This window comes from Nesoenas mayeri (genome assembly GCF_963082525.1).
Source record: "Nesoenas mayeri genome assembly, chromosome: 14".
NCBI lineage: Eukaryota > Metazoa > Chordata > Aves > Columbiformes > Columbidae > Nesoenas > Nesoenas mayeri.
The window spans coordinates 3,704,916-3,731,018 of NC_137556.1; the positions used below are offsets into that span (position 1 = coordinate 3,704,916).

Here is a 26,103-nt window from a genome sequence, read left to right on the forward strand (position 1 = left end):
AAACAAGTTCAATCATCTGCGTTGTTTTCTATTTCAAGACTCTCCTCATTGTAGTGTTTAAATGACAAAAGGTCGTTTTGTCCACTTTGGTATCGATTAAAAGTTTAAGTATACATATCCAAAAATGTTTACATAAGCTCTCAACAGCTACAATGACAATAAACAAGCACACAAAGAAAAAAAAAATGATGCTATTATATTTCATTTGCCACCTCTTCCAGTAATGATGGGGCAGGGATCTCTTTGCAAAAAGTCATAGAGCAACTGAACGCAGTTGCCAGGCCCCCCTGGCAGCCGCAGGTCGCGCCGCCGAGCGGGTCAGCAGGTTGTGCAGAAAGGGCCTTTTACCAGGAGGCTGAGTAGGTTGTAGGTTTTCCCTGTTGGCACAGAACCGTTTCTTTAAGGCAGACGTTGGAGGAGCCTGGAGCTTCTGCACGGTGTGGTACTGTTCAGCAATACAAGCCGCTTTCTTCCGCAGATCTAGTTTTACCAGCATCATGTTGTTCTGCAGTTCTGCCAGTGTTTGGTCCTGAGAAAGGGAAGGCAGTATGTGAAGATATGACAAGTTGCCTCACTCCCTTGTTGCTATGAACTGAAGAGGGGAAACTGCCTGTGCCCAAAATTCACTGACTGGTGTGTTAAATAAGGCCGTGCATAAAAGCTTCTACTGTCAACAGTTCAATAGCAAAATAGGAACAGTAGGGCTAGGAAAAAGCTGAATCCATCCTGCTGTAAGTGTGCTGCCATAGCAACTGTGATTGAGTGAAGTAGATAACGAAATAAGAACCCTGAATTCTCCTGCTGTAAGTGCAAGCTCTCAGTTAACTGACAGGAACAATTAGGGGTCTCCTTTGGAGAGTTAAATATACAGCCTGACCTCAGCCATTGAAAAAAATTAACAGTATAGTTCCCTTAGTGTAATAAATGGTGTCTGGCTAGATAATAAGTCATTTTTCTTTGCAGCTGCAAGAACCTAGGTTGTTTTGCTGATTATGGCAAAGCGCATAAACTAAATCCCCCTGTGCAACCCACAATAAAACAGACATTACCTGTTTAGCCAGAATGTCGTCGCATGTACATAGGGCTTCTCGAAGTTTCCCGGCACTCGTACTGTGGCAGCACGCCCTCTCTGCAGACTGAAGAGACTCCCCAAGCTTTTGCAATTCTGAACGCAGCAATCTGACATTCTACAGGAGAAAGAATTGTAATACAACAGCTGGTTTTGACAGCGCTCTGCAAACAAAGCCACTCCAGAGATGCATATGAGGGAGGGTCCCCTCTGAGTGCGGTACACCGGCATCACTGGTACCAACATCTCTCACAGATGCCACATCTCAAGTGAGGGTTTGTTTTCAACAGACCCATTTCAATACTGACCATTTGTTTAAAAACCTGGAGACAGCAGCTCCAAACACTGCTTGAACAGGCAACCACGTTGCCCTGCAAGCATTCCTTTCTGTAACAGAGGTGGAGTTACCTTCTGTCCATCCTCCAGCTTCCTGTCTACATCCACAGTAATGGGTTTGGCAGAGGGAGGTGGCTCCAGTAACTTCTGGTACTTGCGCAATTCTAGAAACAGACAAAAAGTAGTGAGCAGAAGGACATTCACAAGCTTTCAGTTGTTCTGAAGTCAGGACTTCACTTGAGATAAGCTGCCACAGGCAAGCTTAGAAAAGCTGGGACTTTGTGTAGACATGCACAAACATTCCAGGCTTCTCCCCTTCAGTTACACAAAGGAACTTTAGAATTTGAACAGGGAGATGATCCTGCCCTGAAGTCCATTTTCATGTGAAAGTTAAGTGAAATGCTGTCCATCCAGCACATTATTCCCATCATCTACAACTCAGAACAGTAGTTTCGGGATGTCTGAATCCACTGTACCCTACTGCAAAAAAAAAGTATCTCTAACCCTCTACAAGGATTGCTCAGGCACAGTTCAGAACCAGTGCAGCATCACTGCCTTACCTGCTGTTGCAGTATTTAACTCCAGTTGACATTGCTCCAGTTTGGCTTTAGCATCTACCAGCTCCTGTTGCAGAGCGCAGGAGGAAGCCACTCTCTTTGATCGACGCAAGCCTTGCCCTGAGTCCTTTGGCTTAGTATCCAGGCTCTCCAGTTTTTGTTTTGCCTCCTGCAGAGCAGTTTGGAGCTCCTCAATCTTCTCATCGCGCTCCTTAAAAAGCAAGTTTGTTCAAATATTCAACACGATTTCCTTAACGCATTTTTTCCGAAGCTTTCAATGTCTTTCTTCCGGGAGACTCTCTCAGTCACACACTTCACATGTTGGACCAGCCTTTAATGTCCTTTAAGTGAAAACACTGAACCCATTTCCTGGGAGCCTAAACCACTTTTTTAAGAGTTGTCATCTTCAGAGAGGTCTGCAACAAGTCCTAGCAGGCACTCAAATGCCATAGCATGAAAAATATTGACAGGCCCACACCCATCTTCACAACTAAGATTAAGAACAGAAATTCACAGAACTCGTGTTAATCTGAAGAGTGCAAAGCAAACCACTAGGCAAAAAGATTAAGGGGCAGGAGAGAATCATGTTGAACAGCGAAGTCGGAATAGTTGCACATTAGCTTCCAGATTGAGGGCTGAAAATTAGAAAGCCTAGCGAGCCACATAAAGCGGTAGACAAGAAGCAAAAATTGTGGAGGAAACTTAAATTATATCACAAAAAGCAAAGCAACCTGAAATATTCAAGTTACCTCAAGTACCCCATGTCCCCTCCCACTTTCCTGATGTTATTCCATTGCCCTGAACAAACCTGGATCTCCTCCTGGTAATAGTCAGTCAGTGACTCCTTCAGGTTATTCAGTTTATCCTCATACAGTTCCTCCAGCAGCTCCCTCTGAGCATCCACGTGTTGGCTACAAAGAGAACAAACAACTCCATGTCAGGGTCTGGCACTTCTTGGTACTGTAGCTCACTCTGAACAAAGGGAGATCAGCGTATATTGTACCTGCACCATTGCTCCTTCTGCTGCATGTGCTCCTTCATCTCATTGCAGATCTCCTCACGGAGACGCATTTCTAGTTGCAGCTTCTCCTGCCGCTCTTGCACCAGAAGTTCTCGTGCAGCTTCCACTATACGCAACAAGTCCTGCAAGAGTGACACAAACTGCATTGCCCACACTGCACAAACAGAATTAAGACTTAGAATAAACTAGGCGATCCCTTGTCATTAGGCTGGAGTGATCTGGCTTTGAGATTCTTTTAGTCACTTGGAAAGGTTTGCTCTTAATTCCTCCCCATGAGGTGGCTCAGACACCACTGCACTCCAGATGGAGCCATCTCCAGCCTCCCCTGCTGCAGCGCCCAGGGCTGGACCTGCATTTGCTACCTTGACACATTACAACTCAAGTCTGTGTAGGTGTATGACTTCAAACTTTCAGCTATTCCAGCTGCCCACTTTGAGTATCTAGGAAGTTCAGTTATTTTTCCTCAAATTAGCCATCTGTTTTGCATGTTTTCTGATCTCTAGATTTCCCCTGCAGAGTAGCTCTTAGTCTCTCTATTCCACAGATGACAAAGTGTTTCCAAATGAAGCATGTGCTTTGGATTTAGACCAACTTTGGAATGTTTTCCTCGTGGATTCCCTGTTTCCTGGGTCCTCAGCTGATGTTCTCTGTCATCTCTTGGTATAGTGCTGAGCTGCAGCCTCACACTAACAGTCACGTTCTTGCCCTTTTATCAATAGAGGCTGTAAAACAAATCACAGCTCACCTCCTTCTCATACATGGAGACGTCTGCTTCATCCTCACTCTCTTCTTCTGATTCCACTTCTTCCTTTGCCGCTGCCTCTAGTTTCTGGCTGGTTCGCCTGTTGTGCTCTTTGATGATTGATTGGATGGATGGAAGTCCCAGCTTTGTGGGAGGTGCCTGGACAAGCTGAAGGGGAAAAAGACCATCATTACTCATGCACAAAGCCTGGAAACTGTGTGGTCTTTAAACATGGTGCTTCTCTTTCAGTTTAGCAGAACCTGGGGATAACTGTAAAGGTAATAATCCCCTGGAAAAGCACAGGGAAGGCTCACAAGCATTCCCCCTGCATTGTGATGGAAAGGGGCCCATTCCCACAGAAGCAAGATGTGTCTGAGTGTGCCATGATCCTCATGTGTGCGACTTACCTGGCTGGCAATGGCTGAGAACTTGGCTACATGGAGAGTTTCATCATATGTAGATGCACACTGATTAATGTTGACTATCATGCAAGAGCGTCCACGTCCAGTGAAGAAACCCTGGAACACCCGGGTCAGCTTGCTGTCCCGGAAGGGAACCACCGTCTGCTTCAACCTGTGGGGAGAGACAAGAGTGAGCCCAGGGAACGCAAAACAGCTTCCCCACACACTTGCTCCCTGCAGGGTTCCGGCTGCTCACTTGGACTGCTGGTTCTGGCGGAGGGCAGTAATGCAGCGACCCAGCGTGTGCAGGGAGGTGTTGATGTTGTTTGCTTCTTTCATTCGGTCCCCACTTTTCTGGTCTTTGCAGCGCTCTGAGCCAGCCAGGTCACAAAGGGATAACCTGAAGAAAACACAGGCAATATTCACATGACCTACTAGGTTTATCCTATTCTATCCAGGTTTACAATTCAGATACCCTGCGATCATCTGCCATGCTCATCTTCTCAGATCATCCATAAGGGGACAGAAAGCTCTTCTGGGGTGTGTGGGCTATTGCTGGACAGAAAGGTCCACCCTAAGTGTGGTGGATACACAAGGTAACACCAACACAAGCTTTGTGATGTCAAGTTCAAAGATCCTTCATCAGTCAGCATAGCCACTCCCCAGATACTGAGACAGCCCATTTCCAGATAACTACATCCCTTAAATGTGGGACATTGCAAATACTTTCAACAAGACCTTCCTCAAGATACTTCCCATCCTCACAACAAGAGACAGGAAAATTAAGCCCAGAGAGAACTCCCCCAGAATGATAGAGAGCATGAAACTTACTCGCTGATTTTTGGAACAGTTTCACTGCCACCTCTTTGCAAGTGCAGAATCCGAATGGAGAAGACACTGTGACTATAAAGAAACATGCAGATATTTTAAAAAGGGAATGCAACCTTTAAAAGCCCCTCAGACTTGGATGTTTTTCAGACTATCCCCCCTCCAGACCTGCGACTGGAGTTCTGGTTCATGTGGGTGCTAGCAAAACTCTGGTTTTTCCGACCCAATTTCAGGAGCTTCCAGGCCTCATCAGCATCGTGGACATTGATCCAGTTCAGATCTGGAAAAGCAGGCACAGATTGGGGAGGGTAATTAGGAGGCTGGCAGAAAACTTAGTTATCTGAGCCCCAACTTCACCATTGCATTTGCTTGCCATTAACAAACTTAGCACTCCTGTAATCCAGAGGTCTCTGAGGAGCCATAGATGACATTGTGCTCCCCAGCACATCACTGCTGAGCCACCCACCTACTCAATCCTCAAGTCTCCTTAGCAGGCCACTAAAAATATCTTTGAGGTGAAGCTACCTTTCACATAGGGGTTGCCAGTCTGGTCTTCACAGAGCCGCAGCGTCTGCTTCTTGCGGTTCTGGCCAGGTAAAGGTGGTTCTAACAAGTCATAGATTAACTCATTGTAAATCTCAAAGAAGGAGACCCAGATGGAGAACTGTACGTCTCCTGCGTTGGTGAGTGAAATGCGATCCAAGTCAGCCCACCGAGGGCCCAGGTCTGGGGAAAAGAAGAAAAAAAGGGATCACAATTGCAGCTTCTCACAGGTTCAACCTGAATGGCTTAGCTCTGGAGCGAGATATATTTCTTCAGCAAGAACACCACCCCAGACTCAAATTATTCTGTGTACCTACTCATGTGGACCTACATTAATGCCAGTCAGACACACTAAGGTTTCCTTTAACAGTATCTGCTTTGTGCAAGGACTTTTTAAATACTTGCTCTTGACTCCGGAAGTACAGCATATTTCAAACAGGAACTTTTCCCAGTATCAGTGAAGTTTTAGTCTTTGTTACCTCAGTCACACCATACTTTTGGATACCTAATCAGCTAATAGATCTTGAGTTTGAAAGTGTGTGTGGAAAGCAACACAGCACTTGAGCACCCTGTGTTCCAGCTGCCCCATCCACAGCATTCAGCTGGTCAGTAACTATATCCCATGAATGAAGTAAGTGGGTATCAAGTAACTTTTCATTTCACAAAGTTTGAGTTATTATGCAGCGGCATGTTCTTTGTATGTTGGCAAGACATGTACAAAGCTCTTCAGCCCCAACATCCTCATCTTTCAAAGGGAAAATCTGGGAGACTACAGCACCTTAGCTCCCTTACACACAACACAGCACCCAAATAACCATCGCACTTTCTTCCCCCATACTCCAACAGCACACAGCAGGTAGCACCCAGTGGGCTTTCAGACATACCTTCTGTCTGGCTGCTGTCTGAACGGTTGGTGAGCTGGCTGGATGAAGAGAGGCCAGCAACTCCACTGTCAAAACTGCCACTGGTGGTGGCCTGGAGCTGAGATTCGGCACTATGGCTCCTCTTCAGTGGCGTTAACAGCTCCTCCTGGAAGGAAAAAGATAACATGTGCATGTAGTACGACATCGTCCTTTCCCTGTTATTATTAAGCTGCCCAGAAGCCACACACTTACCTCCCAGAGACCCCCTCGCAGCAGGGTCTGCTTCTTGGTCTCCTCCTGTCGAACCTGCCTGCTGTCTAGCCAGATCACCTCGTTGGAGAGGGACGGCTTTAGGTCCATGGCTTGGTACAACCGGTCCCCCACGCTGTTGAAGATGACCGCTAAGGAGCGCGGCAGAATTCCCCCATCTTTGTGGCTGCCTGAAGCAAGAACAGCGAGCTGAGGATTCACATGCAGAAGCAGACAACTCCCTCAACAGGCCACCAACACCTCGTGTGTTCCTTACCCTGAATAGTGTGAGTCTTCCCCGAATTGGTGATGCCATAGGCGTAAACCAGCCAGTTCTGCCCATTCAGTACATCCTTCACCACCTGCTTCATCGTCTCATCAAAGAACAATTTCTGCCCTACATCTGGTCCAAAGATCTGCAAACGAGATGAGTGAAAAATGACCCCATGTAGATCTTATCTTTTGACTGCTGATGGTTCTTCAAGTGATACGACCTTAGTTCCCTCCACAAGCCCCACATGACATGCAACAGACCCACCAGCAATTCCAGTCAAAGCCCCCTACAAAAACAAGCCGTTGAATTGCTTAATCCAGTAACATCTAATATCACTACAGGCTCTAGTGTGTTTAGAGTCTCATAAGCAAAACAAGAGTTTGGCATTTGCTGCCAGGAAAGCTGCCAGGATGAGCTTAAAAACAGAAAAACTGAGGAAACAGCAGCAGAAACAAACTTCAGTAGGAAGACTGTACAAGACTACGTAGTTCGCACAGCGTGCTGGAATCGGTGTGTATTAGTAAGCCAGCTTTTCAACCTGCAAGGCTGTTTAAGCTTGAAAAAGTTCCAGATGGATTGTTTGTCCCAGTTACCTACCTGGGTGAAAGAGAATCTGTGCGCTGCTTGTCCCACTCCACGTTCCATGTTCCGCATGGTGAAGGAGTCTTTCGGGGCTTTTAGAAGGAGATTCTCTGAATTCTCAATGCAGACACAGCTCTAAAGAACACATAAAAACCTGTCATTGCAATGGCTTACAAGAGACAGTGGCGCAGACAGCAAAGGCGAACGGCAGCTCTCAGCAGGCACACAGGCTACCAGCTCAGAGCCTGCTTAGTTCAGTGTCTCACCTGGTCTTCCCCTTTTTCCACTTCTGTAGGTTTCAGAGGTCGAACTCTCAGATACACCTTTAATTTCCCATTGTTGTCTTCAGCTACAGCCTGCAAAACTCAGCACAGGTTAGAGCTGTAGAGACGGCGCACAACCATCCACCAGAACACTGACAGGAACCACAGCAAAGAACACACGCGTGGCTGCGCTGACGGGTGCTCAGTAACTAATGGACCCTTCTCAGGTCCCAAAATTCCCAGCAATGCCAGAAGCTTTCTTGCACATTTCCAGGCACATCAGCACTTCTTTTGTTTATCTAGTGAGTCAGAGCAACAACCTGAAGACCTGACACTAAGACCAGCCCCCAGACTAAGTGCCACACTACAAGGCATTGTGTTAAGATGCACTTACTGCGCCCTTCATTGTATGCTGCTGTTAACAGGAGCTGCTCCCCCCAATGCCACATTTTGTTCTAGTCTCTTCTGAAGAGTCTGTGTTGGCCCTGCATCACAACACCGCTGTGCAGCGACAGAGCAGCCATAAGTCAAAACACTGCTCTGTTTGTGACAGATGAGCTCCATCCTCACCTGCTGGGAGCCCTCCAGATTGGGCGAGATGGCAGAGAGCTCGGACAGCAAGTCCTTGCGCACATCAGCCCCAAACCCCGTTGCTGTGGATTCAAAAACAGGGGACACCGCAACTTCATCATCAGAGAACAGCCCTGGGGAGGCAAGTGCTTGTGCCATGGCGTCTCACGCTGCTCCTGGCAAAAAAAAGCAGCACCGTAAGGATATGGTAACGTTCCAGCAGGCTCCAAGCTTTGCTCCCCGTGCGTACACCCCACTACAAACAGTCTGCTCCCCCTATCACAAAAACAAGCACAGACTGGCACATGGAACCCTGCACATACGCAGGATGCCGCTGCAAAGGCACACACACCCCCACCAGCACGCAGAACCAGACACCACAGTACAGACTCCCCGCAAAACACGCCCCCACTACACAGAACCCCACAGACATAGCACAGACACAGGACACCCCCACACAGGACACCCCAGACACCAGCCCACGGGCCCCCCCGCTCCGCTCTCCCGTTACCGACCCGCCGCAGAGGGCTCGTTCGTTCCCGCCGCCTCGCGCCCACCCCGCGTCCGCGCGGCACCGACTGCTGGGGTTTCAAACCTCGCCGCCCGCCCGCTCCGCCAATAAGGGCCTGCGCCCGCTCGGCCGCCAATCAGCGCCCGCCGTGAGGCAACGGGGGCGGGGCCTGGGCCACTGTCCGCGCATCCGGGGACGCGCGCGCGTCTCCCGGCGGGCCTTGCGCGCCGTTCCGCCTCGCCTCCTTCGGGCCGGGCGGGGAAGATGGCGGCGGGGACGGGCAGTGAGTGCGGGGCCTGTCAGGAGGGGCGGCGGGGAGCGGGAGGGCGACGGAGAGGGAGCTGCGGCGGCCCGCGGCAGCGAAGCTGGGGCGGGAAGGAGGGCAGGGAACGGCCCGAGGAGCGCTGAGCGGTTCGGAGGGGAAGGGGCGGGGCCAACAGTGTTGCGAGGGTGGAGGCAACGGGCCTGGAGAGGGGCGGGGCTACGGGAGTTGTGTCTGCGTGAGGGGGCGTGGCCGGCGGGGCGGGGTCTGCGGCGGGACCGCGCTCGCTAGTGCACCCCGCGCACCTTCCGCTGTCCCGGCAGAGCACAAGCTGCTGAGCGCCGGCCCCACGGAGCCCTGGTCCATCCGCGAGAAGCTCTGCCTGGCCTCGTCCGTCATGCGCAGCGGAGACCAGAACTGGTGAGGGAGCGGGAGCGCGGGTTGTCCCGGGGGGCACTGCGCTGGTGGCTGTACCGGGGCAGGGCCAGTTCATTGGGCAGCAGCCAGTCATAAACACTTCTATGTGATTTCTTTTCAAAACGAAGCTGGGCTATTGAAGATGGGGGTATTCGAGCTGCACCTTGACAATCCTTTTGCTGGTTTTGCAACTACTGTGTAAAAATGAAAGTGTGTTAATGAGAACAAAGAGTGACATGTTCATAAGTTGGAAGAGGTGAGTTGTGGTCAAGAAGGATATTTGATAACAGGTTCCTGTGCACTGCTGCTGAGCTTGTAGCTGTTTTGCTGCCTTTTTACCTTCTCTGAAGTTTCTGTAGACATGTAATGGTGTCAGAAACTAGAAACTTGCTTTTCAAAGCAAGGGAGGGAAACTGTTGTTTGTTTGGAATTGGGCAAAGGACTAGTGTCCTAGCCCAAAGACTACACTTGAATAATTTCCAAACATAACCTCTTAGCAGGTTCATTGTGTTTGTGGGGCTGTTCAGTGATGAACATCAAGACATGTCAGCATCTTTTCTCTGCATGTTGCTTGGGGAAGAAAGCAAGTTGATAGTGACTCGCTATTTCTCTCCTACAGGGTCTCGGTCAGCAGAGCTATCAAACCTTTTGCAGAGCCAGGACGCCCACCTGACTGGTTTTCCCAAAAGGTAAAATACTGACATTTGAATCTTGGAAAAAAAATGAGTTTTGTATGGGGTATGTAAGACAGCTGCCTAAGAGACTATTTATTTTTTTTAAAAAAAAGACAGCATTCTATTTACATCAGATTAAGTACTTTTTCCTGTTTCTGAAATGAAATTTGAGTTTATATTAGAGTTGGATAAAGTTAAGAAAAAGACAAGGGTGGTCAAAAACACAAAACAGCTTCATTGTACGGGATGGCTGAGTAAAGTAGAACCCCTAACATACCAAGGAGATGGGTAATGCAAATTCAACAGACATCTGCACCATCAGAAGTGGCATGTTGAGGATGAATAAGGGTTAATTGTTCAGTGCTTTGTCCAGTACAAGATTTAGAGGCTATTAAGTCAGACTAACAGGAGGCAAGTTCAAAGCAAACCTAAAGAGATTGTTCTTCACCAGGCATGTAGTTAAGCTGTGGAATTCCTTGCCCCAGGAATTTGTGGATGCCCATGTATTTTGGTGTGTCCTGCTGTTTGGGCAAATACCTGGGATTCTTGTTGAATGAAGGACAGAAAGAGATTAAGAGAATCAAGGCAGGAGTAGCTGAGGGGTTTATTTTGCTTACTGTTTCTGTTAAGCTATGAAACTGGCCTTGATATGTTATTCTGTCTTCTCCATTAGAATATTTTTGCTTTATGTTCACAGATAGAAGCATTACAGCTACAGTTCTAATCATGGTTGCTTGCTTTGATTTCTAAATCATTACTTGAGACTGTCTGTTCTTTAGCTTTGTTCTGAAGATCAGCTTGGGCAGCGCTAGAGTAAAAGAGTCAATATGCTTCCTCACTTTGAGCTACACTAAATTATAGCCCTGGAAAAACTCTGGAGAAGACTGTTGGCTACATTCATAAAGTGTTAGAGCTCTGAAGAAGTAGGAATAAGTGCCTTGTAGACTTTGTGGATAGGTGTTTGAAGGTGACTCCTTGCTGTCCTCTGCCTTTCTTTGTTTCTTCTTAGCACTGTGCATCTCAGTATTCAGAGCTCTTGGAGACTACGGAAACCCCCAAGTGAGTACAAAATCTGAAGCAAGTGCGGTGTGCAGCGGTTTTGGGTGGGCTTGTCGGTTTTCACAGCAAAGTACTTGCTAGTGTTCCTCCTAAAAGGAGCGTTCAGGAAGGAAGAAATTCAGTTGTGTTGCTTGGGTGGACAGTGGGATTGGGGTATGGCAGATGGGGGCGACAGGCAAGCCCAACGTATTTCTTAGAATATGCTTCCAGTATCTTCTTCATCTTGTCTTCTCTTTTCATAAGACCGAAATGTTTCAGTATTACGTGGTTCTAAAACTGATCACTGTGTACCCGTTAGTATCCTCCCTATACCCCTGCTGTCATGACAATTCATGACAGGGTAATTGGGGCTTCTTTGGCACAGCTCCATTTGTAAGAGTTGAAACGTGCACTTGGGGACTTAATGCAGAAAAAAAAATAAACTTATTTGGAAGGAATAAAACACTACATATTAGTATTATTGATGTGAAGCTTCACACATAAAATTATCATTCAGAATAGGGGTAGAAAAGACAGCAAGAGTGAGACGGGGAAATGGTTTGTCTCTTATTTTGCTGTGGTTTCTTGTAGTTTTCTATCAATGCTTCCACTACGGCTTCTTGGTCTCTGATATTTCTCACTCCTAAGTCCAGGTATTTTGTTTTGAGACTTCAAATTAAATTAAAGGCAGGAGGTTTAAAAGCACTATTTGTTTGTGATAGTGCTGAATGATCTTCAGCACTAGAGTTGCAAAGCCAAAGGACTTAGTAGAGTTATTGAGGAAAAACAATAGATGTTTCTTCTTGGGTAGTAAGAACCTTATCTGAAGTTGAATGATTGACTTTTCTCAGGTTGAGAATTTGCAGTGGGCTTGCAGCTTTGATCTATTTCTCAATTCTTTGACACTGGACACATTTAAGAATTATATGAAGTTTTCAGAGGAGATTGTTTGAACATGGTGCTGTCCAGTATCATTTAAGGGAAATTACAAAAGGAGGTTGTTTTGTTTTGTTTTGTTGGTGCAGGTTTGTGTCAGGAATGGCAGAAAGAAGCCATTTGTGGAAGGAGAACTGGGCTTTTCTCTTTCACAGCTGAACTGTTTTTGTTTTTCTCTTATTCTATAGGAGAAAACGCGGTGAGAAGGGAGAAGTTGTGGAAACTGTAGAAGATGTTATTGTGCGGAAACTGACTGCAGAACGAGTGGAGGAGTTGAAGAAAATTATTAAAGAAACACAGGAGAAATACCGGTGTGTTGGCAGAGGCATCGAGCTGTGGTGCACCTGAGAGTCCTGTCTTGAAAAACTGGCCTAAATGTGATGGTGCTTGGGGTGGAAATGCTGCTGAAGGCGTATTGTTCAGCGATAAGTAAAGAGATTTTCTGATTGCAGGCAACTCAAGAAGGATGCAGAGCTGATCCAGGCCGGACACATGGATAACAGACTGGAGGAGCTGTGCAATGAGATTATGATGTGGGTTCCTTAATTATTTCCCTGTCACGCTTTCTGCTGAGTTGTAGTTGCCTGTGTGTTTGTCAGACGCCTCTTGCTCCACCTACATGGGGTTAAGAGAAACAGGGCAGCTGGGCAGATGCTTTTAGCTCTGAGAGTGGACTTAGTTTGGACTGGGAGGCACCAGCTCATGTGGAATATCTTGAAGTTTCAGTGGAGAGCTGAAGTGATGGCTTGCAGTGTCTTGCTTGCTCCTCCATTTTGATAATCAGCTGGAAGTGAATTTTCCTGCCAAATGTGTCGTTCTCTGACTGACCTCTGACTCTGCTCCCCTCCTCAGAGGAACTGAGCCTGAGTCCGCAGAGACAGGTCATTGTTGTCTGGAGATAGTGGGGTGGGGATCAGTAAGCTGCAGGAGGAACTAAGGGGGAGTGGGACGCTCTGTGACTGTAGGTTTTGGTTCTGTATACAGAAAGAAAAAAATGGAGGAGGAGGAGGCAGAAGTCAAGAGGAAGGCTACAGATGCTGCTTATCAGGGTAAGCTGGAAATTAGCTTCCTTACTCCTCAGAGAGAGATGCATATGTTCATAACAATCAGGAAATATTTAAATCTTGTTAAGATCTGTTCAGGAGGAATTCCTTGACCCTAGGAGCTGAAAAGAAAGATTATATTATCTTCCTAGCACTGTATTTGTAACAGAGCAAAATGCTGACACTTTTGAGAAGGGAGCAAATTCTGTGGAAAAGGTCTAAGAGGAAGCAGGATTAACAGGGAGTTCCTTGTTAGAATCTCAGGCTTTCCACCCATTTAGTTTTCCTTATAGTTTTACTATTGTCTGAAAATAAGAGAAGAGAGACATATTTCGAATGTTTAATTTATTTATCATCCTTGGGACAATTCTGTGTACTAACCTACCGGTGGTGGGAGGTGATGAATAACCAACTGCTACTGAAATTAGCATTACCAGCATACTAGTATTACCCAATGCTAGTAGTATTTGTGAACTGAGCCTAGTGTGGTGTAAGAAATTCTTACAATATAGTTTATTTTGTAGGGTTCTTTAGGGTGAAGTCAGAGGTAACTCTCAGGGACTGTCCAAGATGGAGTCATGGAATCTCACTTTTTTTCCTGTTCTCTTCCAGCTCGTCAGGCCATTAAGAATCCGCCACGACGATTAACGGGTGTGGTGGTTCGGTCCCCTGCAGGCTCAACCTCCCCAGGGGGAGACTATGCCCTGGGAGATCTGTCTCAGCCCGCTGTGGATGAGGCCAGTCCGGGGGTAAGGAAACTTCACATGGTGAGAGCGAAAAACCAGCTCGAGACATGGGGGTCTGTGTCCATTGTGGAACAGGAGCCTGGGGAGACGCCCTTGCCTCATTTTGCAGACTTTTTGCTGTGGTAGTGCTGTAGTGTGGTTGGTGTACAGTGCTGCTGGAGATCCGTGTCCTCCTCTTGTCTGTGATGATCAGGTGCCTGGATCAAAGGCTACGTAGGGGCATCAGTGGGTTGGCCAGACAGTCTTCAGTGTGTGCCCGGGCAGTGGCGCTACAGGGCAGGGAGAGGGTGAGGGCGTATGCCTGTTGTAGGTGTAGCGAGTGAGTGGAGCAGGTGTTGGATCAGTGCTCTTGGGGGAAGGAGCAAGTGGGGCTAGTCCGTGTGGTGGAGTGTGGCTTTGAACAGTGTGGTTTTTCTCTTTCTCAGGTCACTCCAGGGACATTGCCCAGCACCCCAGTTGCCTCCTTCATTGGAATCCCTGACACCCCTCCAGGCTCTGCTCCCCTGGATGCCCCCATGACCCCAGTCACTGACGATTCACCCCAGAAAAAGATTCTAGGACAAAAAGCAACTCCGCCTCCTTCCCCTCTGCTCTCAGAGCTGCTGAAGAAGGGCAGTCTCCTGCCCACAAGCCCCAGGCTGGTATGGAGCTCTCTGCTCATATATGCAAGCACACAAACAATTTGCTCCAGACTCTCTCAGTGAAAAAGGGGGAGCTGCAAAGGCTTTTTTCAAAACATATAGTTCTTGTGAGAGTCCAAACAGAAGTGATACCTGAAAGATACAATTACCCGCTGTGAGCCCGAGAGGTGGGACCCTTTCCCAGCAGTACTGTGGGTGCAGGGCTGTGGGGTTACTCAGCACGCAGGAGTGGCCGTCTCCCCTCAGCTGTAAGGAGCTGGAGTTGCAGGTTTTGCTAGAGAAAATCTTTCTCCCTGGAATAGGGGGTGTGTTAAGTCAGTATCATCCTGATCAGTTTCCACAGAGGCATTCTTGGTCATTTCTACTTTGGGTTCACAATTCTTTACGTCTTGGCAGGAAGTTGAGTTTCGATATTTGTAATGGGTCTTAGCATAGGAAAAGGGAGTCCTTTAGTGGGGTTTATGACCAATATTGAAGTACTTCAGTCTCCTTATTGTTGTAGGCAGTTTTTAAAATCACTGTGATGACAACAGCTTTGACCCTTCTTGTGTTAGTGACTCTGGAAGTCTCAGACGCTGTTCAGAGCCCAGTCTGAAAACAGCAGCCATCAGCCCGTGGCTCGGGTTCCCTGTGTTAGTACTTGTGTGATGGAACAGGTGCATTGCTGTTGACTTTGGTTTTTTAATAGTCAGATTTGGGATCTTCTCTATTTGTTAGCTTGGGTAAACGTTTCATGGGTTCTGTTTGCAGGGTGCAATGCAACACAGGGTGGAGCAAGGAAAGATAATGGCTATGAAAGACTGGGTTTGCTTTGTATCCACAGGATGGTTTATATCTGTTTTAAGGTCCATCATAGATTTACCGTGTGACCTTGATGGAGTTACTTTCCATCTTAGTGCTTCAGTTTCCCTCAACTCAAAATAAGGGCTAATTTCATGCCATCTCAGGGGGTAGCGACTGGTGTCTGCAAAGGATTGTGAGGTCCTTGAACAGAGGAGCTAAGGTAGAGCAAATCCTGTATTTGGCCTGACTTCAAAGGAAGGTGGCACTGCAGCTGTATTGTAGCTGAAAAACAACTAGTTTCAGATTGTCATGTTGTGCACTTGCATGAGAGGCCTCTGGCAGGTTCTAGGCTGGACAAAAAGAGCAGAAGAAATTCCGAGACAGTAAATGATGGACATATTCATGTGTATCTGGCAGATAATCACTGATGTGATGGTTTCTTCAGGAACTTCAGTTGTGTCCTCCCTTGGCAGGTCGGTGAAAATGAAATGGCAGTGGCTTCTGGCCACATGAACAGCTCAGGAGTCCTGCTGGAGGTAGGAAGCGTCCTCCCAGTGCTGCACAGTGGGGAAATGCAGTTGGCACCTGGTGCTGTCCCTGCATCTCCTGCCGCTTCAGGTAACTTGAGACTCTGCCTGTACAGTTCTCCCTTCAGATGTACTTTAAAGCTGTTCTGTGAGTTCTCTTTGGAGAGGGGTGAAGGGCATCTAGCCTGACTGGTTTGGGGGCTTCTTGATGAGTCGTATTCCTATTTCTGTACCTCCGTCCCTCTTACCCCTACTTTTTTTGTTAAGAATACTTTAATCCTTACCAAAAAAATAACGCCTTGATCTAAAATGACTGAAACAATTAGATTTCATTTGATCCTGGTCCATGCAGTCCAGTTCTCTGGTTTTGACACTGGCTAATACCAGGCAATTTAGTGTAGAAAGAAACTGTTGACAGCGAGCTGGGGAAAAATCGGTCTTGTATCTGGTTCCCAATGTGTCAAACATCACTCCTTGTGAATCTGACGAACTCATGTTTTACCTGTGCTTTAGCTTAGAGGTCCGTTGAGGATTAGACCACAGTGTACTGTGAGCCCTGGAGTAAGTTCCACAGAGAGGGGTGAGAGGGACGGTGCAAGAGTCTTTGCATTGGGCCTTGTCAGAACAACCTGCTTCAGGTGAAGTTTCTTCTCAGCTCAAGCTCACTCGTGGTTTAGTCACATTGTGTGCAACTGAGGATTTATGCCATTCATTCGTATATAATTCCATATGAATAATCTCGCTTTCCTAATCCATGTCTATTCTGACCTGTTAATTTGGTCCAGACAATTCAGTAAATTCAGACTGGAAATTACAGCCAAGATGCGTGGCAACTTTTGATATAAGAGGAATTCTTCAGGAAAGACCTGCAATGAGATCTCTTCTGCTCCCTTCCAGCTCCTGTGATGACTGTTTGCCTTGGCTTACCTTGTGTGGTGCTCTCAGCCCTGTTTTTCAGATTTCCCATAATTTATGGGGATGAGCCTTTGGAAGGGCATCTCTCTGCATGTGTGGCTTAGCCTGTCCAGCCCTTACACTGAACACAGTGTCCCATAGTCTGCATGATTCTGTCTCAGACTGCACACACAGAGGAGTTGTGCATTTTCGGTGCAGGTTCTCCAGGTAGCTTTTGGGACCGTTTATAGGTACCTCTCCGTGTCTTTACGCAGAAGAAGCCACCAGACAGCGAAGAGCCCAGTGGTGGCTTTGTGGGCTTCAGTGGTGGCTGCTTCTTGCTCATATTGCATTTGCCTTCTACTCTCTGTTAGGTGCTCCTACGCTTTCCCGGCTTTTAGAGGCTGGTCCTGCACAGTTCAGCTCACCTCTTGCTTCCTTCTCCGCTGTTGCCAGCGAACCTCCAGCTAAACTCCTGCCACCCCCCGTAGAGCCTGTGTCGCAGGCAGCCATTGTCATGATGCCCACGCTGTCAGCACCGCCCGTTGTGCCACCAGCTGCAGCTCCAGAAAGCGTAGCCACAGGTGCGTTCCTGAACTACGCACTCGTAGGTCGTGCACTGCTGGAAAGCAGAACTTCCCCTGGGATGAGCACCCAGCGAGTTCTCAGCTGGCTTTTTATCACCTCAGACTCGCCCTCCTTGCTGAAAGGACTGGGTTCTGGAGAAAACAGATGGTTTTAAACATGACTGCTGGGTGGGGGCGGGGGTGCTAATGGTATGTTGCTGGATTGCAGTTCAAGCGCTAGAATCCTTGTCTCTACTGTGGGAAAGCAAACCTGTATTTCTGTTTTATTTTTCTAAGCCCTGTTGTGGTGGATGGACCTGGAATACTTGCCGTTGGTCCTTTGCCTTGTCCACTGCAGCATTTGTTTATGTGGGCTTGACTTCTCCAGATTAGTCTCTGATTGTCACTCTCGTCCCTGTGCAGTAAGCCAGACAGAAGCCTGCGTTGCCATGGAGGCTGTGTCTGATTCCCACACCGTGACAGTGTCCATGGACAGCAGTGAAATATCCATGATCATTGATTCCATCAAGAAAGAGTGCCTGGGTTCTGGGGCTGGCAGCGCTGCAGGCTCTTCCAAAGATCACTGCATGGATGGGAAAGAAGACCTGGATTTGGCTGAGAAAATGGATATTGCAGTGTCCTATACAGGGGAAGAGCTGGACTTCGATACTGTTGGAAATATTATAGCCATCATTGAGGACAAAGTAAGCAGAGTGCCAGTGCTTTTTGTTCCACATCCAGTTAGGTTAATCTCAAGTGATTACTGTTCACCAGTTAGTTTAAACCAGCAAGAAATAAGTATTCTAAAATACACATTCTCACCATCATTATCCAGATCAGTAGGAAATGCCTGTGACACCACTGCTGCTAGTCTGCCAGGTTTAGCCTCATGTTCCTCTTCAGAGTGCAGAAAGAAATCTCTTTCTTCCTCATGTTAGGCAGGGGTTGGGTCGTGTCTCTGGCAGACCGATTGAGTGCTGTATTTCTGAAACTGAAGCTCCACGGGAGACTCCACAGGGAATGATATGAGTCTGGCTGCAAAAGGCAACTTTGTAAACCAGATACACTGTGTTTTCCACAATTGTCTCATTACCTCCTGACTTAAAGTTGTTTGCTTGTTTGTTTGTTTTAATCCCTGTTTCTGACCTTGGCCTGCACTGCTGCTTGTTTGTTTTGGCAATAAAGGTAGACGACCACCCTGAAGTCCTGGATGCAGCAGTTGTTGAAGCTGCTCTGTCGTCTTTCTGTGAAGATACTGATGACCCTCAGACACTGCCTGGCCCGTGGGAACACTCAATTCGTCAGGAGCACGAGAAACAGGCCCAGATACCCCAAGTGTCTGTGACTGTGAAGCAGGAGAGGCTGGAGTGTGAGGAGCCAGAGGCAAAGGGAATTCGAGACCTAATGGGCATTGGCGAGCTGGGGTCAGAAATAAAGATGGAACCTGCAGAGCAGGAGCAGAATCAGCTGGGCCCTGAGGAAATCATACCAGCAACTGCAAGAGGGACGGAAACACCGGAGCTTAGAAGTCAAGAAATAGAAGAGGATCAAAGAGCAGCTGTAGTAGCAGGAGAGACGGCTGAAATTGAGATAGAAACGGCCAAGGGAGAAGACGCAGTGCACAACATAGTGAAGACAGAGGTATGTGAGCAGATAGGCTGTCTGGAACTGGTGTGGGGAAAGAAGGGAGCAGTTGTGACAGGTAGGAGAGAAGTTTAGAGGAAGGATGACTGCTGGGTTGAAGGTGACCCTTCAATGAGTGTGACTGACTGTTTTCGTGGGAGTCATGCTGCTGATCTCTTCAATCTGCAGGGAAGTTCTGCTTTAGGCAGTACCTTTGTGTATCTCCCCTGCCCATGTGCAGAATTGCTGTTGGGAAGGTGCTCAGTGAACTTCATTGCCTTGAGTTAGGTTAGGATGAGTGAGATGTGCCCACACCTTCACTGAAGTAAGCTGACACAAACATCTAGATATGTGCATTTCTCTTCCCTCCAGACCCCACCTGATGATGATTCATCCCCTCCACAAGTCCCAAATGTGAGTGAAGACTCCTCACAGGCTGATGTTCAGCACAAATTTGAGCTGTCAGGTAACTCAATTCAGCTAGGAAATCTTTTACATGCAACATTATTAGTTGGATAGTTGTCAGTGATCTGCTTCAGGTTTTTTGGGGAGGAGGGAGAAAAGGTGTGTAGGCACAGTGGTAATTACTGCAGGATAGTAGGCATTGGTGCAGGAGCTTTTGTAGGAAAGACTGCTTTGGAGAATCAACCTTTCTGGTTTTCTTTCTTTCACAGAGTCAATGAAGGAGGAGGCCCAAGCCCTGTTTAGGAGTCAGATGAAGGTAATTCTCAATTGGTTGTAGTCATCTCGAGTTAGTAACATCTCACTGCTGCTGCCTCCTGGCTCCCATCTGCTGAAAACCAAAGCTTGCATTCATCTTTCTGCACTGAAAAGAATAGCGGGCAGTCTGCAGCTGGAGCGAAAGGGGAGATTGCTTCAGGCACTGCAAAGCTCTGTGTTTGTGTGTCTGTGTCTGCAGGGGGAGGCAGGGCAGGATAGAGCAACTGGGATTTTGTGAAAGTGCCTGTGCAGTTGTCAGCAGCTTAGCAAGAAAATCACTTTGCTTGCTGCGCCGTGGTTGCTTTGGAGGCTCTGCGTTGCTGCTCTCACTGGCTGTGCAGACTCATGAACTCTGTGTTTCAGGATGCACAGGGCGAAGAGGATGATGAGGATGGTGCCAGTGAGGCTGCCAGTTTGGAGGAACCCAAAGAAGAAGATCAGGGTGAGGGATATCTATCAGAGATGGATAACGAACCCCCCGTGAGTGAGAGCGATGATGGCTTCAGTGTCCATAACGCACCTTTACAGTCTCACACGCTAGCTGACTCCATCCCCAGCAGCCCAGCCTCCTCACAGTTGTGAGTATCAGCGAAGCTCTCAGGCACACAGGTGCAAATCCCAGCCTAGTTTGTGGAGGGAGCATAGGAATCTCATTTCTGTTTTGCTGACTGGGTCCAAAGGGGGAATTTGTTGATGATTTGTCTGGTTCTCCTTGCTCACAAGTGTGAGTATGCAGACAGCGCCATGGTATCAGGTCCTGTTTTTTTCTTGCCGTCTTTGGTGTGGATTAGCGTAGGCATGTCAGAGGCAAAATAAACTGTAAGGTTTCTGCTCTGGGGCAGCACGCAGACTCCAGGTTCTCTTCTTCCCAGCTCAGTGTGCAGTGAGGACCAGGAAGCAATACAGGCCCAGAAGATCTGGAAGAAAGCCATCATGCTAGTCTGGAGAGCAGCAGCTAATCACAGGTGAGTTTGTCTTGCGAACTGGCAGAAAGAAGTGACTAATCCCAGACAAGTCTCCACTCTCCCATCTTGGAGTCTCATCTGCCTTGGTACCAGGAGATGATGAATCATTGTTACTGGTAGCAGATAAATAAACATGAGAGCATGAAATAAATATTTGCCAGCTGGGAGGGGGCACTAAGTGGGTCCTTCTCTCTCCAGGTACGCCAATGTCTTTCTACAGCCTGTAACTGATGATATAGCACCCGGCTACCACAGTATTGTGCAGAGGTGAGTCTCAGCAGTCTTCTGTCATTAGAACTGTATATATTTGCATGTTTTATAGGGATTTGTGGCAGGAACAAAGTAGTTTTTGGCTGCCATGCAGATTGCAAGACTTGGATTTTTTTTTTCTGGCATGATTTGGTCAGAAGCAGGTTTCCCTAAGAAAGGGATCATCTTCAGTAACAGATACGTGTCTGTATGCAGCCCTGTCTTTGAATGAAGTACGCTGACTTACAGAGAACATTTTCTGTAAGTAAGGTGGTATAGACTGATCTGCTTCTCCCAGTTTCTATCCAAGGGTAGGATTTAATCTTTGAAATTCCAAAGACCTATCTTTTTAATCAGCACTTCTTACTGTCTCAGATAGTGGACTCTTCTGGAAGAATTACCAGAATCCCCTGCTAGCCCCTGAAATCTCTCCTGAAGAGTTCAGTGGCTGCAGCTCTAGCTCCTTAGTGGCTCCTTCAGTGATGCCTGGAGGAGGCAAACACCTCTCCTGATGCATCTGTCACACCATAGATACTGCTGGTGGTAACTGCTGACCAGCTTTTGTCTTCTGACTCAAGACCCTGGTACTCAGGAACACAGCCTGTGTGAGGGAGAACTTATTTGGCTAAGTTAAATGAATGGTCTAACTAGATCTGTTCCAGATGCAGGGCTGTTTGCAAAAGAGAGGGGAAAGGGTTAAATATTTCTGTTGCTATTTTGACTGCATTTCTTTCTTAGGCCAATGGATTTGTCTACCATCAAAAAGAACATTGAGAATGGGCTGATACGAACCACAGCTGAGTTCCAGCGTGATATTATGTTGATGTTTCAAAATGCAGTGATGTACAACAGCTCTGACCATGACGTTTACCACATGGCTGTGGAGATGCAACGAGATGTCCTGGAGCAGATCCAGGTAAAGTACTGAGCTGAGGCCGGTGCAGGACAGAGCATCCCATAGGTGTGGGAAAGGCTTCTAGAAGAGCACAGTTCACTCACAGTGTCTTGGAATGCCGTAGTCCCCTCTTTCCCTGCACCTCTCTTGTGCTACCTCAGGTGTTTGTGGTGAACTAGACTGTGGATAAGTTGAAACTAACGCAGCAAAATGGTTTTAGGTTCAGCCCAGACCAATTTCAAATCTCATTTCCTTCAGGGAAATGTTAGGCCAGCAAGAACCAGGGTGTGGTTCTGGAACAAACAAGCAACAAGAATGGTGAATGACAGGGGACGCGATTGCTTCTTTAGGTGGCTCTGCTGGTTTCTGCTGGTGTAAAGTGTGTATGAAACTGTGTCCTCTGAATACAGGGCATTTAAAATTTGTTGTGAAGTAGAAAGTCCCAACTGGCAGGGCTAACAGAGTTTGAACTGGGGTTTTGTAGTTCCACAGGATTTGTGTCTTCTAAGGTAAATGGGGGAACTTATTCTGAGCTGCAGACAAGGAACCGAAACTGCCTCTGACCCAGTAGCTCCCAGCCTGTGGTTTGTGATAGTTAACTGACATGCCCTAACTGAGCTTGTTTCACCTAAGAATCTTTAACAGAGTGTGGTTTTCTTGCAGCAATTTCTGGCCACTCAACTGATCATGCAAACATCAGAGTCAGGGATCAGTGCAAAGAGCTTGCGTGGGCGAGACTCCACTCGCAAGCAAGATGCTTCGGAGAAGGTGAGAGTGCTGCACCGTGTGGAAGGGCACTTGGTATGTTTTGAAGAACCCCAAGATACTGCATGAGGTTCCTGTACCAAAGAGGCAGAATGTTTTTTGACATGGTGATGGCTCCAGCATCTTCATGTGAACGCTTGTTTTTCTAAGTGTGTCCATTGATTAGATTCCAGCTCTGGAGCTGTACATCATCCCAGGGGCAGGTCTTAGGAGTTTTTTTCCCGTAATCCAAATAGTTCTATTCCCTGTTTTTAAAAACAGGTGATGAAAACTGTAGGGAAATGAACAGAGTATTGGAAGAAGTGTGATAAGGCAGGAAGATGAAGGTATAGAGAACTGAAAGACTCGTCTCTGCTGGGTTCTTCACTTCCTAGTCAGATTTTTTAGAACCAAGGTATCACTCCAGTGTGGTTTGCTGTGTAAAACACACCTGAGAACCTTTGACTTCCACACTGATCTGAAATAATAGTAATGTAGGTTTGGTTTGGTTTGCTTTTCTTCTGTAAAGACACATCCGATTAAGTGGCCTCCAGTGCTCTCAGCTGGTGCATCCAGCATTGTGACAGCAAGGACTGCCTGCTTAGTTCTAGTGGCCACTGCACAATGCAGAAATTGTTTGGTAGACCAGGCCTTGCCACGGCTGAGGAGGGAACATCCCTTTCCTGGCATTCTGACTCTCGCAGTATCTGTCTTTTGTCCGTTTTTGTGTTCCTGCTGCATAAGGCTGATGCCATGCGGGAAGGGGAGTGGGGCACATGTTTCTCTATGCTCATGTGTGGGCTCAGTGCTTCTGTGTGGTGTGTGCATTTCCGTATCTGATATCTGATAAGTCCTTCTGTTTGGCCTTTTAACAGGACAGTGTCCCAATGGGCTCTCCTGCCTTCCTTCTCTCTCTCTTTGTAAGTATTGAAAGGCTCCGGCAGGTACCACAGTACTGCTGGCAGCGCGCTCTGCTCCTTGTCTGGGTGATCACTGCACTGTCACAGCATCCTAAGCGTTGCAGCGGGGTGTGTTTAACTTGGGGGCTGTACAACAACTGAGAAAAAACATCTCAGTCCCATATTCTCAGCGTGGGTGAGGGGGAGGGGCTTCAGCCTTTTCTTCTGGTTCCAAGTGTTCTCATTTTGTCATCTGCCTTTGCTTTTTTCCACCACTTCTCTCCTGCTTTCTTTCCATGTAAGTGGGAAGACAGACCAAGTGATGCAGTATTGTAGTTCTTACATCTCTCATGTTTATACAGCTGCCCCTTCCCCATGTTTGAGACAGTCCACAGGGTCTTGGGAAAGTGAGGAGTCAGCTGTGTACTCCTTTATCATTCATGGTCCAGAAAGAAATAAGATACTCCGCAGAAATACTTTGCTCTGTGCCTGTGGTGACGTGGAAGTGTTTGGAAAAATATTCCCTCCAGGAAACCCCAAGTCTCTGAGTTGCGGGAAGGAGAGAGGGAAGGAAGATGGAGAGTTGTTTTTTTGTCTCGCATATATTTAAAGACAGAGGAGTACTCCAGCAGAGTCAGCATGTCAGCCAGAGAGAGAGGGCAGCGGATCAGAGGAAGCTCTCAGCTCGCCTTCTACTCATGGAAAGGAGCTGTGCGGAGAAACTAGGGAGCTAGTGCCAGGGTCACTCAACTGGAGGAGCACTTCCCGTAGGGATCAGCAGCTCATAAGGTAGGTTAGTCAGCCATTTCCTCTTCCCATCTTAAGATCCAAGCTAGAATCTGCCGCTCAGGAGAAAGCCTGCACTGTACAGGCTCAAAATGCCTGTCTGGGTGAGAGCCTTGCTGCCTCTCTCTGCCCTGGCTGCAAGCAGCGCACAGAGATGCTGCAAATCCCAGCGCCTGTGCTGTGTCCAGAATGAATTTTAGGTAGGTCTGCAGACAGGCCTCCCCAGGCCTTCCTAGGAAAGCTGCCCTTTCTCCTGTTCAAAAGGCATAAAAAGTTGTTACCAGATGCCCAATTCCTTACCTCCCTGAGTGCTGGAGGAAGCATTTTGTGTTCAGGGTGCATAACTTTCTCTTCTCATTTGCCTTGTCACTAGGACGGAGGCACCAGAGGGCGTCGCTGTGCCATCGAGGCAGACATGAAGATGAAGAAATGATGCTGCAAGCAGACAGAAAATCCCAGCACCTGGCATCCAGAGCTGGGCTGCGGGCAAGATGCTGTTAACAGCTGTTGGAGGAGGAAGAGAAGCTGCAGGTCTATTTCTGGGACCTGATCCACCTTCTTCACTTGCCTCTCTGGAAAGCAGTCTCGTTGGAATGTGTAACCCAAAGAAACTTCCCCGGAGGGGAAGACCAGCCCCCGTGCCTGTTTTAGGGCAGTCATCTTGGGCTTCATCAGTGTTCTGGTGTTAGCTAGCAACTGGTGGCTCGTATGTACTGTAATGTGAAGTGTACAGATTTTTACTAGTGATGTGTAAATGTGTATGTATATTAAAGTCTGGGAACAAATCCAGCGTGCAGTGTACTGAGCATCGCAGCTCTCCACAGGGAGGAACCCTGGTTTTGTGCAAGTGTTTATACCTGTCTTGAATATGTGCAAATATAACTCTCTTCCGGTTATCCGTGTAGCACACAAGTATGGCAGAGCTTTGACACTAGAGACAGTCCGTTAATCATGGGAATGTTGGAGAGTGCTTGGATTGAGTGGAACATTCCCTGCTTGAGCGTGTGAGAATATGGCACTACTGTGATGAACCGGGAGATCTAACGAGAAGTTAAAAACTACAGTCTTGTCAGAGGTTTCCTTAAAAGATTGATGTATTGAAACGCACCTTACATTTATTTCCGTGGAGATCTGTAAAGGGTATGCTAGTCAGAGTGAAAATCTGTGATTCCAGCAGCTGTAAGTATCCCAGTATCTGGTATCACATGGAGCTTGTGAACTGTTTCTACTGGAAATAACACTTTTCCTCAGCAACATGGATGCTTCACTGAGGTTTAAGTTCTCTCTGACAATTTTCAAGTCACCTTCTTATTTTCTGCTCATATGACCTGTGAGATAAAACTTGTGTATTTTCTGCCCCTGTGACCTTCTGGGGGCGGGGGGGAGTATATATATGTGTAGATATATATATCCTTCCTGATGGTTGCAGCAGCTGGGAGTGGTTTACACTTTGAGCAGCATGTACAGGGTGCAGCTTTCTGACACACAAACTGCAGGAAACTGAGTCATTGCGATTTAAGACCAGAGGAATGTTACCTATTGAGAGCTCTTGAGTTTTCACAAGCTTTTTGTTGGAGTTGGTCATTCCTGCTGTGTTGAGTTCCGTGTAGAGCTGAGGCATATTTCCACCAGGAGTCACTCTACTGGTGCTAGAAATGTAGAATCCTGTGGTTTGCTTACTGGTTAATTGTCCTTTACTCCTAAAACTGGGAACAAATTTCTGATTTGAATGTTTATGTTTTCGGTTTCCAGAGATTACAGATTCTTCATTCCATAGCACAAAAAGTTACAGGTTTATTTGGCTTTCATGTATTTTATGGAATAATTCAATTTTGGGTTAAACTTTTTAGTAGGGCCTGTAGCAATAGGACAGGGAGTAATGGTTC

The 26,103-nt window shown here is 47.3% G+C and overlaps 2 protein-coding genes across 9 annotated transcripts; one reads left to right on the forward strand and one right to left on the reverse strand.

The window, feature by feature from the left end:
• Positions 1-253: 253 nt before the first annotated feature.
• KIF20A (kinesin family member 20A) lies at positions 254-8,457 on the reverse strand (the record flags this gene model as incomplete). Its single annotated transcript, XM_080353441.1, has 18 exons — positions 254-529; positions 1,050-1,187; positions 1,478-1,569; positions 1,966-2,173; positions 2,771-2,873; positions 2,966-3,105; positions 3,729-3,893; positions 4,133-4,298; positions 4,383-4,526; positions 4,958-5,029; positions 5,123-5,234; positions 5,480-5,680; positions 6,382-6,526; positions 6,613-6,800; positions 6,887-7,025; positions 7,481-7,600; positions 7,732-7,821; positions 8,299-8,457. 18 exons carry the CDS (start codon positions 8,455-8,457, stop codon positions 254-256), a joined length of 2,658 nt encoding a protein of 885 aa, XP_080209567.1.
• Positions 8,458-9,014: 557 nt separating this feature from the next.
• BRD8 (bromodomain containing 8) lies at positions 9,015-24,996 on the forward strand. Of its 8 annotated transcripts, none has more exons than XM_080353584.1 (22): positions 9,016-9,092; positions 9,395-9,491; positions 10,108-10,177; positions 11,172-11,221; positions 12,325-12,447; positions 12,589-12,669; positions 13,121-13,185; positions 13,792-13,928; positions 14,351-14,566; positions 15,823-15,967; positions 17,145-17,354; positions 17,760-18,040; positions 18,522-18,977; positions 19,332-19,425; positions 19,634-19,680; positions 20,043-20,257; positions 20,552-20,644; positions 20,843-20,911; positions 21,632-21,809; positions 22,452-22,589; positions 23,408-23,452; positions 24,591-24,996. In XM_080353584.1, the coding sequence occupies exons 1-22, from the start codon at positions 9,074-9,076 to the stop codon at positions 24,648-24,650; spliced, it is 2,889 nt and encodes a 962-aa protein (XP_080209710.1). In that variant the 5' UTR covers positions 9,016-9,073; the 3' UTR covers positions 24,651-24,996. The 8 variants fall into 8 exon arrangements, with proteins under 8 accessions (XP_080209717.1, XP_080209710.1, XP_080209714.1 ...); XM_080353588.1 differs by having other exon boundaries at positions 17,262-17,354; XM_080353585.1 differs by having other exon boundaries at positions 9,018-9,092; positions 22,452-22,556.
• Positions 24,997-26,103: the final 1,107 nt, after the last annotated feature.